Source organism: Tetrahymena thermophila (assembly GCF_000189635.1).
Source record: "Tetrahymena thermophila SB210 genomic scaffold scf_8254666, whole genome shotgun sequence".
NCBI lineage: Eukaryota > Ciliophora > Oligohymenophorea > Hymenostomatida > Tetrahymenidae > Tetrahymena > Tetrahymena thermophila.
In genome coordinates, this window is record NW_002476433.1 from 232,657 (window position 1) to 248,470 (window position 15,814).

Genomic DNA, 15,814 nt, shown 5'->3' on the forward strand with positions numbered 1-15,814 from the left:
TTCTAGTTTTCTTATTGAATAGATTATCTTTATAAAGTATTAAACAAAAAAAGTATATATCTAATTAATATCGTGTGATATCTCTAATTTTCGTGGGTTTACATTAAAAAGCACTAATTTAAGTTGAAAAAGTAAATTATTTTAAAACAATCAAGCTATAAAATTATTCAAAATATTTTAGAGCATATTTATTCTTCATGCTTTTGCTTTAAAAACTTATTTAATCATTTATCATTCAATTTTAAATGAAAAAAACCAACTTTACTTTTTTTTTAACTTTTTGTAAATTTCCCCTTTAATTTATTATTTTTAAATATAATTTTATATGATTAAGGCTATTAATTTAGATTCAAATAAATAAATAATTATTATTTTTTTACCTTTATAAAATTATTTAAAAAATATTAAAAATATTATAATTCCTCAATAATTAAAATAATTAAGACATAAATATATTAACAAAAAAAAAAAAAACTTAGGCACTTTTTTTTGGGCAAAAAGGATACTTAGGGAATGCCTTAATTAATGAGCATTTACAGTATTATTTAAATATTAATACATACTAGATTCAATTTTATGTTAAAGGAATTTATTTTTAACTGTTTTAATATTTTTAAAATACTATTTAAAATTAAATATTATGAAAAATTATAAAGACAACAAACAAACAGCTCATTTATTTTACAGATATGAAATAAAATAATATATATAATATGAAATCGGAAGAGAAATGTTCTGTTTGTTTATTTATGTATTTTTCATAAAATAAATTGCTAAATTACTATATATTTCTATTTAAAATGATATATTACATCAATTTAAAAAATTAAAAGATTATTTTCTTTAGAACAATTCTGCTATTATAAAAAATGTAAAAAGTAAAATAAGTTTTTAATAGAATAAATGAAGAATTTTTAATTGAGAAAATATATTATAAATCTTAAAAAGAATAAGTAAAGAAAAATGTTTAAAGATTTCTCTTTAAAATAAAAAGAACTAGATATATTTATGATTTATTACAAATTAATTTCAAAAAGCTTACATAAATGTGATTTAATAAATTTAGATAAAGAAATAATCTAGAAAAAGAAGAAAATATTATAAGAATTGTTGTTGTTTTTTATTTTGATTATAAACATATAAAAACAAACAAAAAACAGAAAAACACTAAAAAAAGGTTATAAATAAAAGAATGTCTTAATTAACATTATACGGTTTTCTCCTCTGCCCTTATGTATAAAGAGCGAGATTTGCTTTAGAAAACATTGGAGTTAAGTATGACTACAAAGAAATTGATATATATAAATTTAAACATAGAGAGTAGGCATATTTAGATATCAATCCTTTTGGAAAGGTTCCTTCAATATCTTTCAACAACTAGGTATTTATAAATTCTTGAACAATTAATCAATCTAACTAAATATATACTCAAATAATTAGATTATTTATGAAAGTCTCCCCCTTCTTGAATTCCTAGAAAATGAATTTGGTGGTGTCTTCCCTTAAGATAACATTAGAAAAACATAATAGAGAATATGGGCAAATTACTTTAATTCAAATTTTATTGATAGAATGTGGGCTATCTTTGGAATTATAAAAAAAAAGGATGCTGAAGGATCTAAGAAGCTTGCTAACGAATTAGCTGAAGTTCTGAGATTCTTTACAAAAAATTCCAAGCTATCTGAAAGAATTAAATTAAACCCAAATAGCTATTTCGAAGGAGAAACATTAACTTATGTTGATTTTGCTATTGGTCCTCATTTCAAAATGCTTGATGCTATGTATAGAGTATTCTTTAAAGTCAACTTCTTTGATTAAATTGAAAATTAGGATGAACTAATCTAGAATTTCAAAATTTACTTTCAAAATGTTGTTTCATCCGACTCTTTCAAAAGGACTGTAACTAATCCTCTTAATCTTCCTGCCTAAGGAGATAACTTCCTTTTAGATCAATTATAATACACTCCTAAAAGCTATCATTTTGATAATTTTATAGAATTTTATATTACTAAAAGATACGTAGAAGCTTGAGCGTATTAATATTCAATTTTAAAATGTAAACTGATTTATTTATATTTTATTTTGTTTATTCAATCATTTTTATTTTAATAAATATTCCATTTTTTAGCTTTTAAATCATTTTTTCATTACAAAAATGTAAGTTGAATTATAAATGGTAAAAAATTTAGGGGTGTGGGTAGATCCTAATTATCTCGAATTAAATTATATCATTAATACATATAAAGTATTGAATGACTTAGAAATAAAAATTAAGTATAATTTATATTTAATGGTTGTAATTGATTTCAAATTTTAATAATTTAGAGATAGATATCTTTATATTTTTTTCATAAATGAATAAGATACTTTTTATACATATTAATAATAATTTTACACAAATAATATATAATTGAAAAGGCAATATATTAAAATATGATTTTTAATTATCTGATCACTTTTTATAAGATTTAAAAAATTTTTATTTCTATTATCATACACAGCTTTTAATAATTTATTTGCTTTTCTAATAAAACCTTATCCTGCAAGTATCACTAGGATTTTAAATTTAATTAAGCAAATAAATAACTAAATCTTCATGCTCTTATTTATTTGAGACTTTGCTATTGTCTAGCCACAATTTATTAATATTTGTTAGATAATATTCAAAAAGCGATTTCAATTTAGATTTTTCTACCAAGTTTTTAGCTTTCATATTCCACCTCTTTCCTTCAGTTTTCAGACTTAATTTTAAGAATTTGCACAACTAGGCGTGTCCATAAGTAACATTACTGAGATGGCAAAAATTCTATTTTTATTATTCGTCTTGCTCATTCTCGATACACCTTTAAAATGACTTTAGTATGTTTTTCATAACATTTGAATTTTTTAAATGATATGATGTCTTGCTCTTGTGCTTATCCTTGCTAATATCATCCTAATTAGATCTAATTAAAGAACTTTCAGCCTATTTGCACATAAATGTATTTTTAGTAGAAAACTCTATTTTATATTGATTATTTTCAGCAACAATAGATTATTATTGAAGAGATTAGATGTCAACAATATCAAGAAACATTTAGATAAGGGAATTTTAATTAGAATTAGTCTAATTCATTTCATTTTTTAGTTAAACTTTATCAGCTCTTTAATCCATCATCTCTTTTTTTTTTATCTTTTGATTAATAATCAGATTTAAAATTTCTTTATAGTTTTTAAATTTAATCTTTTATCACTTTCTTTAATTTACTTATGTAAAAAACAAACCGGACTCCTAAAATCTCCTTCTGTTGATTAATAGTTAAAACAACTTCTTTCTTTAATTACTCAAAGTTTTTTATTTTGAATTTGTAACTTTATTTATTATCAATCTCATATTTTTCTTTCTTAAAAAATGATTTAAAAAAAAAATTAAAACAAAAATATGAAATTAATTCCAAAATTTAATGATTTTAATATCACCAATCAAATAATTAAATTGACTTTTTTAGCTAATTTTAGAGTGAATTAAAAAATATATCTACATTTAGCTGAATAAATTTCTTATTTTCATAATAAATAGAGTTTAAAAATTGGAGACAATACATTTAATAAGAAGTGTATAATAATAATAGAGATATTATATTGATAATTTGATTTTTAAAAATCATTCAATTTTTGGAATTAAACAACAATAGTCTTAGGAATAATATTACCTGTTTTATTGAAATTAATTCAAAATCAATAACACAGAAGACTAGAAATATAATGTTAATGATCTATTTTGTGACGCATTACCTTCCAATTTAATTATTTAATTAATTTTTTACTGATTCATGCTTTTTTGATGTTTATTTAACTTTTTAAAGATTTAAAAATATATTCCCCACTATGCTATTTATCATATATAGCTGTAAAAGTAAATAAAACAAAAAAAATATTCACTGCTAATCCTTAGAAATAAGGCATTTTTTAAATTATTAATCAATTCTTTTTCTAATCTACAATAAATTCAATATAATTATTGTAAAAATACATTTTTTTGATTATTTATTGCCCTCCTTTAAAAAATTTTTAAACTGTTATTTGTACCCTATTTTTTTATAATTTAATTTTAAAACATATTATAAACAACTGTAATAGAGATAATAGAAATAAAAAAAAATAAATGACTATGTGCTGTTTACCAGCAATAGCCATTTTTTTAATTAGCAAAGTGCTATATTTTAATAATTTAAATATCAATATAATACATACTTGCAGGAGATTGCCTTATATTATTAAAAAGGATTTAACTTCACTTTTAATAAAAGAAAATTTAAAATTATAACTAATTAATAATAATGACAAAATAAATATGATGTCATATTGATAACTTAAAAGAATAGGTTTGTTTGTTTATTTGTTTGTTTTTTTCTCTTAAACTATTTAAACCAAAATAAAAATAAAATGTTATATAGATAGAATTTTATATTTATTTTTAGTGTTTTGAACATTTTTAGTAGTTAATAGTAGAATGAATTATTTTAAAAATGACTTTTCACATACATATAAACAATTTCTTTATAAAATCAATCACTACTAATTTATTCATAATCTGATAGACATGAAGAACAATTTATTAAAGTATTTGTAGGATGATTAACTTGAAAGATGGCTAAACAGTCAATACAGTATCTCCGACTTGGGGATGTAAAGAAAATTTTATGATCTTTGCAAGTATTTTTGTGACAATCAGGACAAGGAAATGCTTGATTGCAACATTCATATATTTAAATAGTGTTGCACTAAATATTAACATGATCACATAAACCTCCATATAATTTATACGGGAAAGGATTAGATATTTTTTCTATTTTAAGTATCTAAATTTCTCTATTTATTTACTTTATTTAGTCTTACATTTTCTTTGCCTTCTGAATCTTATTTTGTAGTGATTTTTTTTGCTCACTTAGATAATGAATAGTGTTTTCGCTAGAGTTAATATTTAAATATAATTAAAGGTTATCTAGCTTCTACAAAAAAGTACTTAACTTATCTTTTAAGTTTTTTTGAAAATTTTAAAACGATGCTTCTAATTATTCGCTAATGTTTTCATTTATATTCACAATTTCTTCTATCCTTTTTTCTATTTTTACTATTTCTGCATCATTATAAAGCCTCATGAAAACATCTCTTTGTTCTTCATTCATATTTAGTATATTAGCTTACATAACCTAAAATTAATTAGATAAAAAAATATCAAAATATTTTTAAAATAAATTTATATTCATTAAAAACAAAACTATAAAATTAATTTTAATAAAAAAAAATGAATGATTTTTTAATTAATAATTTAACTCCAAGCTTAAAAATTAACTTACTTTTTCAATTTAGGAAGAGAAAAACTTTTGGTCCTAAACTAAATGAGCAGTTTTAATATTATCCTAAACAAAAAACTATTTATATTATTCTTAAATTTTTGAATTAATTTGATCTAATTTTTAACACAAGCTCTGCTTAACTTAATTAATTTAGAATGATATTGTTTATAGTATTTAAGGCTCTTCATATTATAGTAAGGTCTACTAAAAGTTTCTTATGCTTTGATAATAGTTATCATATTTGTATTAGATTATTTATAAAAAGTCTTCTATCTATATTTTAAATTCTGCATGGTCAGCATGATCATCTAGCATACAATAAGCACATCCAATTTTTAATCTGCAATTACATTCCTATTTTGTGCAAAGAAATAAAATAGGAGATCTTTAATGTCTTTCCCTTATTAATATAAACAACTTTAATATACTAATTTGAAATTGTATATACCCATTTCTAAATAAATTAATTAATTGAAATGTCATTTTCTATTTCTAAAATTAGATTAAAATTTGAAACATAAATAATTGATGAAAATATTTTAAAAATTATTATTTAATTAGTTATGTATATTTTAAAAATTATTTTAAAGTTAATAAATTGAATATTATTATTTTTTACCTTGTGCATATGTGCTCTAACGTTAATCCTAATTTAGAAAATTAATTATACTAGTTATTTGGTTTACTATTGCTTGATATTACAACCTATTAAGAAACATAATTTAAATGAAATGTTTTTAAAAATATAAAAAGTGTTACAGAGAATAGGGGATTACTAGAATGATTGAATATATCTTTGCTTTTAGGTGATCTTGAATTACACCTATTAGAAACATATTTTTTATTGTTACTGTTATCAAACGATTGCTATTCTTAGTAATGTTAGTTGAGATCTCTATAATTTAAGTTAAAAATATTTATAATTCTGCAATTTTAAAAATTTAAATACCTATTTTTAAGTATGCTGGGACTGTTTTAATATTTTATATTCTCCTTACTTCTTCCTGATTAATTTTGTTTTAATTAATGAGACCTTTTATTTTGAGAGCACCTTTAATAAGCAAAGTCATTATCTTTTGGGACTTTCAGTAACATAGGAGAAGCTCTTCTTTGAGAAGCAGTTTATTCTAATTAGAGCTCATCCAAATTAACAGGCTATTAGCTAATATCTAAATAATTATTTATCTAATAATCTATTCTGTTAATGATTTCTTTCATTATTTATTTTTTTACTTGAGAAATGAATTGATGTAATAATAAATATAATTTAGAATGAAATTACTTACTTACTTCTACTTATATTAATCAAGAAGAAATAGCTATTTTAAAAACTAAAATTTTTAATACTTGAAAAGAACGTTAAAACAAAATAAATGAAATATCTCATCTTTCTTATAGCTATTTATTTTACAAATAATTAATAATTTTTTATTATTATCTCTCTATAATATTTCAAAATAAATCAAAATTTATTCTTATTTAATTATTTGAAATATAAAAAATAAATGTTTAAAAAAATAAATAATTTTTTTAAAAATTAAATAATAAAAAGATTTTAAAAAATACAATAAAATAAAATTATTTATCTAATAAAATCATACAAAATAAGAAATATTATAATTTGATTAGTAAATAGTATTTAAAAAGCTTTTAAGATTTGAGATGATCAAATATCCTTGATTAAATGTTATTTGAATCCAGGTTTAACATACTCAGTAAGCTTTTCAGCGTAGTATTCGTGTCTACCTGTCATAGTGAAACCCCACTTATCTTTAATTTATTAGCAAAGGTTAAGATCAACTTCGACAACAAGGAGACCATCTCTAGTTCTAGAAAGACCTGGAGTTCTACTACCATCAGGAGCAGCAACATATGAAGAACCATAGAAGTGACCGAAGTCGTTTCTAGCTTAACCACCATCACCACTAGTGAATTTATTAGGGAAGATTTCAGTTCCAACACGGTTAATTCCTACAGAGAAATAGTGATTGGCAATAGCAGCGTTTCTTGCTTCAATAGGCCACATAGGTTCAGAAAGACCACCAACAGTAGCAGATGGGTTGAAGACGATTTCAGCTCCATTCAATCCGAGTTATTACCAAGAAAGAGGATGATGTCTATCATAGCAAATGTTTACACCAATTTTACCAAATTCAGTTTCGAAAACAGGGTGACCAGTGTTACCTTCCATGTAGTAAGTAGATTCATTGAAATCTCCAACACGAGGGATATGATTCTTTCTATGTTTACCAAGGAACTTACCCTTGCTAGAAATAACAACAGTAGTGTTGTAAATTGTGCCTCTTTCGTCGTCACGTTCCAAAATAGAGTTGACAATTACCATATTATATTTTCTAGCTAATTCTTAAAGCATTTATGTGGTAGGACCATGCTCAGCAGATTCAGCTAGTTCAATCCATGGGTATTTTTCACGAGTAGCTACAAAGAAGGGGCAAGTCCATAATTCTTGGAAACAAATAACATTAACTCCACTATGGTAAGCTGCTTCAACTACCTTCTTATTATAATCATGTATTGCTTATCTTTATTCTTAAATTGGTTGACTTGGAGAAGCTTTGTAAATATTTTATACAGCGCCAATACGAACTAATCTTGGTGGTCTTGTTTATTCTTTATTTGCTTACACTCTGAAACCTTTAATTTCAAAGTTGTGTTCTAAGGCCATTTCATGAGTTCTTAAAGCAAGATCAAGAGGTTTGTAGTTTTATCCATATAAAATTCTATAGACTTCACTACGCACCTTCTCAGGTATATAAGTATCGAAAGCCTATTCAACTGAGTTCAACTCTTTAGTATTTTTGCAGAAAATTTCACTATCTTAAGTGCTGCATGAAGAGTGATTATGGTGATGATGATTATTATTGTTGTTGTGTTTTAATTGATTTTATAAAGATTAAATAGTAGAATTAGCAATGTTTAATTCAGTTTAGAGTTTTTGGATTTAGAATTCAGGAGTTTCCTAGTTAACTGATCTATCTATTATTTTAGTTGAGTAGTCTCTTTCTTATTCAAGATACTTAGATCTTTCATAAGGATAACCAAATGCAGTTCTGCCTATGTATTTTCCTGAACCCTTATGAGGAATAAATGTATCATTCTCCCAAACAACATTACCTGCAGCAATTGTAGTATGAGATTTACCAGTTACACACATTCCTTCAAAAACATTATGGTCATGAGCATGGTGATGAGTTTTAGCAGATATAGTATGAGTTCTTTCAGGATCCCAAACTACAATATCTGCATCACTACCTTCTTAAATTCTACCTTTTTGAGGATACACATTGAATATTTAAGCTGCTTGAGTGGAAGTTACTCTAACGAAATCCATAGGAGTTAAAATTCCCTTTCTAACACCGTTATTCCAAACAATAGACATTCTATCTTCAAGGCCATTGCATCCATTAGGAATCTTAGTGAAATCATTAATACCCTTCCTCTTTTAGGCTTCAGAGAAAGTACAATTATCAGTACCAACAGTATGAATAGAACCCATAGCAAGGTATTTCATCATTCTAATTTTGCATTCTGGATCCATTGATAAAGCAGGAGACATAACAGCACCAGCAGCTACATCCCAATTCTTATCTAAATAATGTCTGCCATCAATACCTTATAAATATGTAAAATATATTATTATTATTTTTGACAACAAATATAATTTGTATTTTAAATAGTAAATATAAATGGATGGATTTTCGATTATTTATATTTATTAGGTAGAATTGAGTGTTTAATATTTGTAATATCAAGTATTTTGTTTTTTAATTAAAAATATTTGTTTGGAAATAAAATCTTGTTTGCCTTCTAATTTTATTTAATCTTGTAAAAAAATCAATTTTCTTTAACTTAAATCTTAATAATAAACAAAATTGAGGTAAATATCAAAAAAATTTTAGATATCAAAATTTTTAGGGCTTGGAATGTATGTATGACTGGATTTTTTTCAAATTAAAAGAAGTAATCTATCTGATTTAGTAAAAGATCAAAATAAATAAATAAATTGACACGTTTATTAGATATTTTTATGAAAATTAAATTAATTGAAAATTTTCTAAAAAGAGTGGGGAAATCTTTATTGAAATCAAGTTAGAGAAAAATAACAAACAACTTTTTACGATCGACTGACTGAAAATAAATATAATCAAAGATACTTCTTTTAATCAGAAATTTGATTTTGCGACGAAGGTGACGAGATTTTAATTTACAGCCAAAAATTGTAGAGAAAAAATTAAAAATAAGTCAGATTTTTAAAATCAAAGTTTTTATTTCATCTTTAACATAGCTTATTCAAAAATAAAAATGTTAAAGTGAGATTGTTTTTAAAGTTAGTTAGTTAATTAGTTTGCCTATTTAAGCTATTTATTTCTAATTTCAAAAACGTATAATATTAATTCAATAATAAATTGTCTGCATTTAGGATTTATTAAATTATTTGTAATTGATCTCTCTAATCTTATTAAATTGTTATTAACCCACCTTTCTACCACATTGGCTAATAATAAACGAAGTATTTTTTTTGAATCTATATAGTTACCTAATGTTGAAGCGAGAGTCTCACCAAATACTTAGCAGCCTTTCTATCTAGCTCTAATAACTTCCTCAGCAGCTTCTGTACCCATTAAATGAACTACATAAAGAGGAGTACCTATTTCGTTTGCAAAAACGATTGCTCTATGAGTTGCTTCGGCTTCTACATCCTTGCTTCTGCTAAGATAATGGCCTTCAGGTCCTGTAACGCCAGCTGCTAATATTTTTTTCTAGAGATGATCTATCAAATATCCATTTTCTGCATGAACCATTGAAAGAGCACCTAATTCTTTACATCTTTCTAAGCATCTAATCATTTCGTCATCTGTTACCATCAATGAACCTTTATAAGCAAGGAAAAATTTGAAACTAACAACACCAAGCTTGACAAGTTCAGCCATTTCTTTTTCTACTTACTCACTCCACCAAGTAATGCAGCAATGTAAACCAAAATCGTGATGAACCTTTGGATCAGCCCAAGCCCTCCACTATTCATAGGCTTTAAGTAGTGATTCACCTGGTTTAGGAACTATAAAATCTAATAAAAATGTGGTACCACCAGCAGAGGTTGCACGAGTACCAGTATCAAAGCAATCTTAAGAAACGGTTCCCATGAAAGGCATTTGTAAATGAGAATGAGTCTCGATACCTCCTGGAATAACAAATTTGTTTGTTGCATCTATTATTTTAGAGCCTGCTAATGGTTCTAGACGACCAGTGGGAGCTATCTTTTAAATTTTTCCATCAACTACTTAAACATCAGCATCAAACTTACAGTCGTGGTTCACTACTGTACCCTTTTTAATGAATATGGGAGTCTTTTTTGTTGTGGAGAATTTTAACCTTCTGATACCAGCTAACATTAATACCTACTTTTTAAAACAATTATCTTATTTGATTAACTTTATTATTTTTTGTTGATTTATTTGATTATTAATTTTGAAATATTTGGTGTCACTTTTAATATCCTCAAATTTTATATCATATTAATGATACAAATCAACAAACATATCCAATTATTAAAATCAAATAAATCTTTTTATAAGATTTAGAGGATTTAATAATAAATTTAATTTTTCAGTATTAATCTCAACATTTGTTCAGATATAATAAAGGTTTTCAGCTTTTTTTTTTTTTTCTTTTACGTTTTTTATCTAAAGTTATTAGTATCCCATCCCGCTTGGTAATAAATAATATTGTATCTATGATAAAAAAATATAAATATATTAGGATATGATAAAACGTCTTTAATTAGAATAAAATATACTTTATATATTCATACCTTAAGAAATAACAAGTATATACTGAATAAAATTTCAACTAATATTAAAGAGATCAAATTTAAATAAAAAAGTTTTTCATATTTGGCCTTATAAAATGAGAAATTACATTTTTTCTTCTAAATACAATAAAATTTTGAAAATAGTAAAATTATTAAGAAGTACATTTTTTTGAATTGAACTAATTTTATATTTGAAATTGATAAAAATAAAAAGAATTTAAAATAATTCCTATTAGTTTATTAAAGTAAGCTATAGAACAAATAAAAGCTTTTGTATAATTAATAATTAAATAATAAAAAATATATTATTTTTTAATTTTATTTTCTCTCTTTCTCCTTTATTTATTTATTCAAAGTTGTGAGAAAAAAATAAAGGAGCAAACTATTTTGATTATTATAAAAATTACAAATTAATAATAATAATGTTTGTTATGATTTGTAATTGTTTACATTGAATCAAAAAAATTAAAAAAAATAGACAATACAGATATTATAGCTTGAAATTAAATAGTTTTCTATAAACAAATCGTTTAACTCAAATATTAATTATATTTAGAAACTAATTTACTTTTTGTGGTAATTAATCTCTGTCTTTTTTTTTGATTTTTTTATTTATTGAATTGTATGAGTTAATCATGTAAAGAAGATTAGAGGGATGATTTAATTTCTAGAAGGTTAGTTAGTTAGTTAGTTAATACTTATATTATAATATTGAATTATTTAAAATACAAAATACCACATATATTTTATATTCAATTGCTTTTAATAATTGATTTATTTTTTTTGTAATATCTTATTTTGCAACAATCTTCAGGATTTTGTATTTATTTAAGCAGTTGTTAAATAATAATTTAATGCTCATTTTTATTTGAGACTTTACTATTATCAAGCCAGAGTTTATTGATGTTTGTTAAATAGTATTCAAAAAGAGGTTTTATTTTAGACTTTTCAACTAAATTTTTAGCTTTCATATTCCATCTTTTTCCTTCAGTTTTCAGACTAAATTTTAAAATTTTACACAACTAAGAGTGACCATAAGAGACTTTGCTAAGATAACAAAAAAACTGCTTTTGTTTTTCGTCTTCTTCATTTTCAATGTATCTTTAGAAGGATTTTAGTATATTTTTCATTATGTTTGAATTTTTACTATGAAAATGAGTTATAGTCTGATAGCTATCTGACTATATTCCTTGTGAATTCACTTAGCAAATTGAGATCTAAATCTACTCACGTTCTTTGGATTCTTTGTTTATTTATTAAATTTGAGTATTGCTTTTCTTAGTGTTTTACAACTCTTTTTCAGAAAAGTAGATTTCCACAATATCAAGGAATGCTTAGATTGAGAATTCATAATTATTATTTGTTTAAATTTAATTAGCATATGAGTCCATCTACATTTTTATTTAAAATGAAAGATTAGTTTTTTAGTAAAAAGTTTATTTTGATTTTGGTTTGATTTAAATATTTATATTCCAAATTCAATTCAATAATTTTTTTTCAAGATAAAAAACTTAAAAAGAATATTGATCTCTAATCATTAGATAAGTTGTTTATATCCTCAAATATTTATAAATTTATTAATTTTTGTTATTAATTACTGCGCTACCTTTCGTTTCTTACCCGTGTTTTTTTTATTAATAATTTAACCATATTTTGAATATAATTTTTTTAAAAATGAATCATTTTTTAACATTTTTAATGGCGGTGAGAGATTATATAGTATATTTAAGTTTTTTTGTAAAAGTTTTATATGAAATAAATATTTAAAATAGATTATTTTAAAATATTTAAATTATTTCTAATTGTATAAAAAGAACAGTTTATTTATTTAATAAATTCAATACTGTTAATTAAAGAAATTGTAAATAATTATCTGTTTGTAAAAATTAAAAGTTATGAATGATTTAAATATTCGTAATTGATAAGAAACTTTTAAAAATAAATTGATTGATTATTCTAAATTTTATAATTAAATCATCTCCTTAAAAATTTTAATATACATATTTCTTTTCAATAATTAAAAATAGTTTACTTGAATAATTTTTATCCAAATTATATCTAGCTATTTTTTCATTTCATTTATTATCTTAAATATATCGATTTTTGTAACAACAACAAAGATTTTTTATTCTTAAAGCTCTATTTTGTTTATCCATATATGGGCTAAGAGAAAGTGCATGAATAATTAAAAAAGTCTGCAATTATTTAAATATATTTCAATTAGGGGATAAATAATGATATTAGATAAAAATTAAGAGTTACCAAATAAATTACTCTTCAAATAAAGTCAAAAAAATTAATCAACTCATCAATCAATCACTAATTTACTTTTTGCAAATTTTAAAATTTGTTTTCTAAAAATTATTTTTATTGTAATATAATTTTATAAATTAATTTCAAAGTTATCTAAATTTTTATAAATTGTTATGTTTGTTTAGTTAACTAAATTCAAATTGATATTTTTTATTTAAAGCAAGCAATAATAATACACCTAAAAATGAAATTATACGTTTAGTTAATATGTTAAACTTGAATAGATATTTTTAAATTATGTATAATGGTTAATAACGATGACGCGTTCTTCTTTGAAAATATTTAAATAATCAAGCATCTTGATCTTATTTTAATTACGTAATTAATTAAGTTTTCATCAGATCAATAATTATCTTCTTACTTAAAAATAAAATTGAATCAAAGCCTATTAATGTTTAAAATAAAAATTTAAAAATATTTTAAATAAATGGATGAGGAATTAATAAATTGATTATATAAATAAATAAATGCACAAAATAATTCTTTTAAAATAAAAAAGAAATGATGAAAATTTTACTTCATATTAATAAAAATTCTTAACATTTTGTTAATAATTTAATATTTAATTTATCTAGTAAATATTAATATTGCGTTTGATGTAAAACAACTATTAAAAATATTTTTTACTTGATTAAATAACCAAAAATTTTATAAAATTGATTTCACTTAGCGATAAAAATAATATTATTCTGCGATGAATGAACCTATTGTTTTTCTAAAATACAAAATTTAAAGAGTTTAACTAAAAATTCAAGTATGATAAAAAATATTAATACAGTTAAACAAGCATAGGTCATGTAAATGAACATTTTTAAAAGTAAAACAATAATAGAAATAAATTTTTAAAATAGGATACATATAAAAAATGCTTTTCAAATACTTAAAATACTAAAATTTTCAAATTTTTTTTGGTAGAACTAAATTAATTTATAGTTCATATGTTATTTATTATATGTTTTACTAAAATTTATAATAAAAAAATTAAATTAAACAAAGAGTTTAGTGTAGATTGGTTTATTTTTAATTAAAATATCACATAAAATATTCATTTATTTATAGTTTCCAATATTTATCAAAATATTTATAAACATTTTTTTATTTTTTATATTTTAAAGCAATATTCTCTTTCAATTTTTTTAATTAAAAAAATTAGTTAATACTTATGATTTAAATTTGATTTAAGATTCTTACGATTAATCTTAATATAAGAAAATTATCCAATAAAAATGGGAGTCACTTAATAAATGATAAAATATTTTAAAAATTTTAATAACAAAACACAAAAATTATATTTTTTATTATTCTTTGAAGTTACATCTGAAAAATATTTTGTTTTATTAAATGCATGGACAACAAACCAAGCTTTTTGCTTATTTTAACCTATATTAAGCTTTTAGGTTAGGCAAGCAAATTAAGAAATATCAGTATTTTGAGAGATAAGATTATGAAAAATTATTATACAAGACAATATAAAGATAGATTTAATTTAAATTAAAAATATAAACTAAGATATAAAAATTATTTGACAAATAAAGCACTTAGCTTATTAATAAAACTAATAAAAGCATTGCTTCACTCTAATTTTTTAATTATAGATTTTTTTTTATGATAATATTTGATTACTTAACATTCTTCTGGATTTTATATGTATTTTATAATAATTTTAACAGCTTCTTCATGCGATTCTCGATTAGAAACTTTGCTATGATTTAGCCAGTAGATGTCTATATTTAAAAGATAATGTTCAAACAAAGGTTTTAGAATAGATTTCTCAATTATATTTTTAAGTTTCAGGTTCCATCTTTTTCCATTTACTTTCAGACTACATTTTATATATTTACTTAGCGAATTATAGCTGTAAGAAACATTAGCTAATTTACAGTAAAGCTTTTAATTTTCTTGATCCTTTTCATTTTCAATAAATCTTTGAAAAGATTTTAAAATATTTTTTATTAAATTTGAATTCTTAGTATGAAAAATAGTTTCTTTATTTTTAATCTACTACCCTAATTAATTATCGTATATTCCTTGTATTTCAGTATTTTCAAATAGTCTATTAGTATTTTGAGATATTTATTCAGAAGGAGTTATCTAATTAGAAGTGTAGAATTAAGCAATTTCAAGAAATAATTTAATAGAAAAACTTTAATCTTGTTAAATTATTTGTTCTTAATTGTCCTATTTCTTTAATATTTACATTTTTAAACAGATATTTTTGATTTATGATTTAATTAATTTCTTATTTATTATTTGATTATACAAATAAAAAATTAATCATGGGAATTTATACAAATATTATACATAATTTGCTATTTGAGTCTAAGTCTTA

At 22.3% G+C, this 15,814-nt stretch overlaps 5 protein-coding genes across 5 annotated transcripts; 1 reads left to right on the top strand and 4 right to left on the bottom strand. All coding sequences in view use genetic code 6, as the record gives it.

The window, feature by feature from the left end:
- Nucleotides 1-1,192: 1,192 nt before the first annotated feature.
- TTHERM_00400730 (glutathione S-transferase, amine-terminal domain protein) lies at nucleotides 1,193-2,031 on the top strand (the record flags this gene model as incomplete). The annotated part of the gene is made up of 2 exons (XM_001014046.1): nucleotides 1,193-1,381; nucleotides 1,441-2,031. 2 exons carry the CDS (start codon nucleotides 1,193-1,195, stop codon nucleotides 2,029-2,031), a joined length of 780 nt encoding a protein of 259 aa, XP_001014046.1.
- Nucleotides 2,032-2,491: 460 nt separating this feature from the next.
- On the bottom strand, nucleotides 2,492-3,157 carry TTHERM_00400740 (hypothetical protein; the record flags this gene model as incomplete). Its single annotated transcript, XM_001014047.1, has 1 exon — nucleotides 2,492-3,157. One exon carries the CDS (start codon nucleotides 3,155-3,157, stop codon nucleotides 2,492-2,494), a length of 666 nt encoding a protein of 221 aa, XP_001014047.1.
- A 1,390-nt stretch (nucleotides 3,158-4,547) lies between these two features.
- Nucleotides 4,548-6,557, bottom strand: TTHERM_000400749 (D-hydantoinase family protein; the record flags this gene model as incomplete). The annotated part of the gene is made up of 5 exons (XM_012797217.1): nucleotides 4,548-5,192; nucleotides 5,340-5,739; nucleotides 5,959-6,044; nucleotides 6,099-6,234; nucleotides 6,289-6,557. The coding sequence occupies 5 exons, from the start codon at nucleotides 6,555-6,557 to the stop codon at nucleotides 4,548-4,550; spliced, it is 1,536 nt and encodes a 511-aa protein (XP_012652671.1).
- Nucleotides 6,558-7,005: 448 nt separating this feature from the next.
- TTHERM_00400750 (D-hydantoinase family protein) lies at nucleotides 7,006-10,900 on the bottom strand (the record flags this gene model as incomplete). The annotated part of the gene is made up of 2 exons (XM_001014048.2): nucleotides 7,006-8,972; nucleotides 9,898-10,900. 2 exons carry the CDS (start codon nucleotides 10,898-10,900, stop codon nucleotides 7,006-7,008), a joined length of 2,970 nt encoding a protein of 989 aa, XP_001014048.2.
- A 1,024-nt stretch (nucleotides 10,901-11,924) lies between these two features.
- Nucleotides 11,925-12,569, bottom strand: TTHERM_00400760 (hypothetical protein; the record flags this gene model as incomplete). The annotated part of the gene is made up of 1 exon (XM_001014049.3): nucleotides 11,925-12,569. One exon carries the CDS (start codon nucleotides 12,567-12,569, stop codon nucleotides 11,925-11,927), a length of 645 nt encoding a protein of 214 aa, XP_001014049.1.
- Between the last annotated feature and the right edge of the window lie 3,245 nt (nucleotides 12,570-15,814).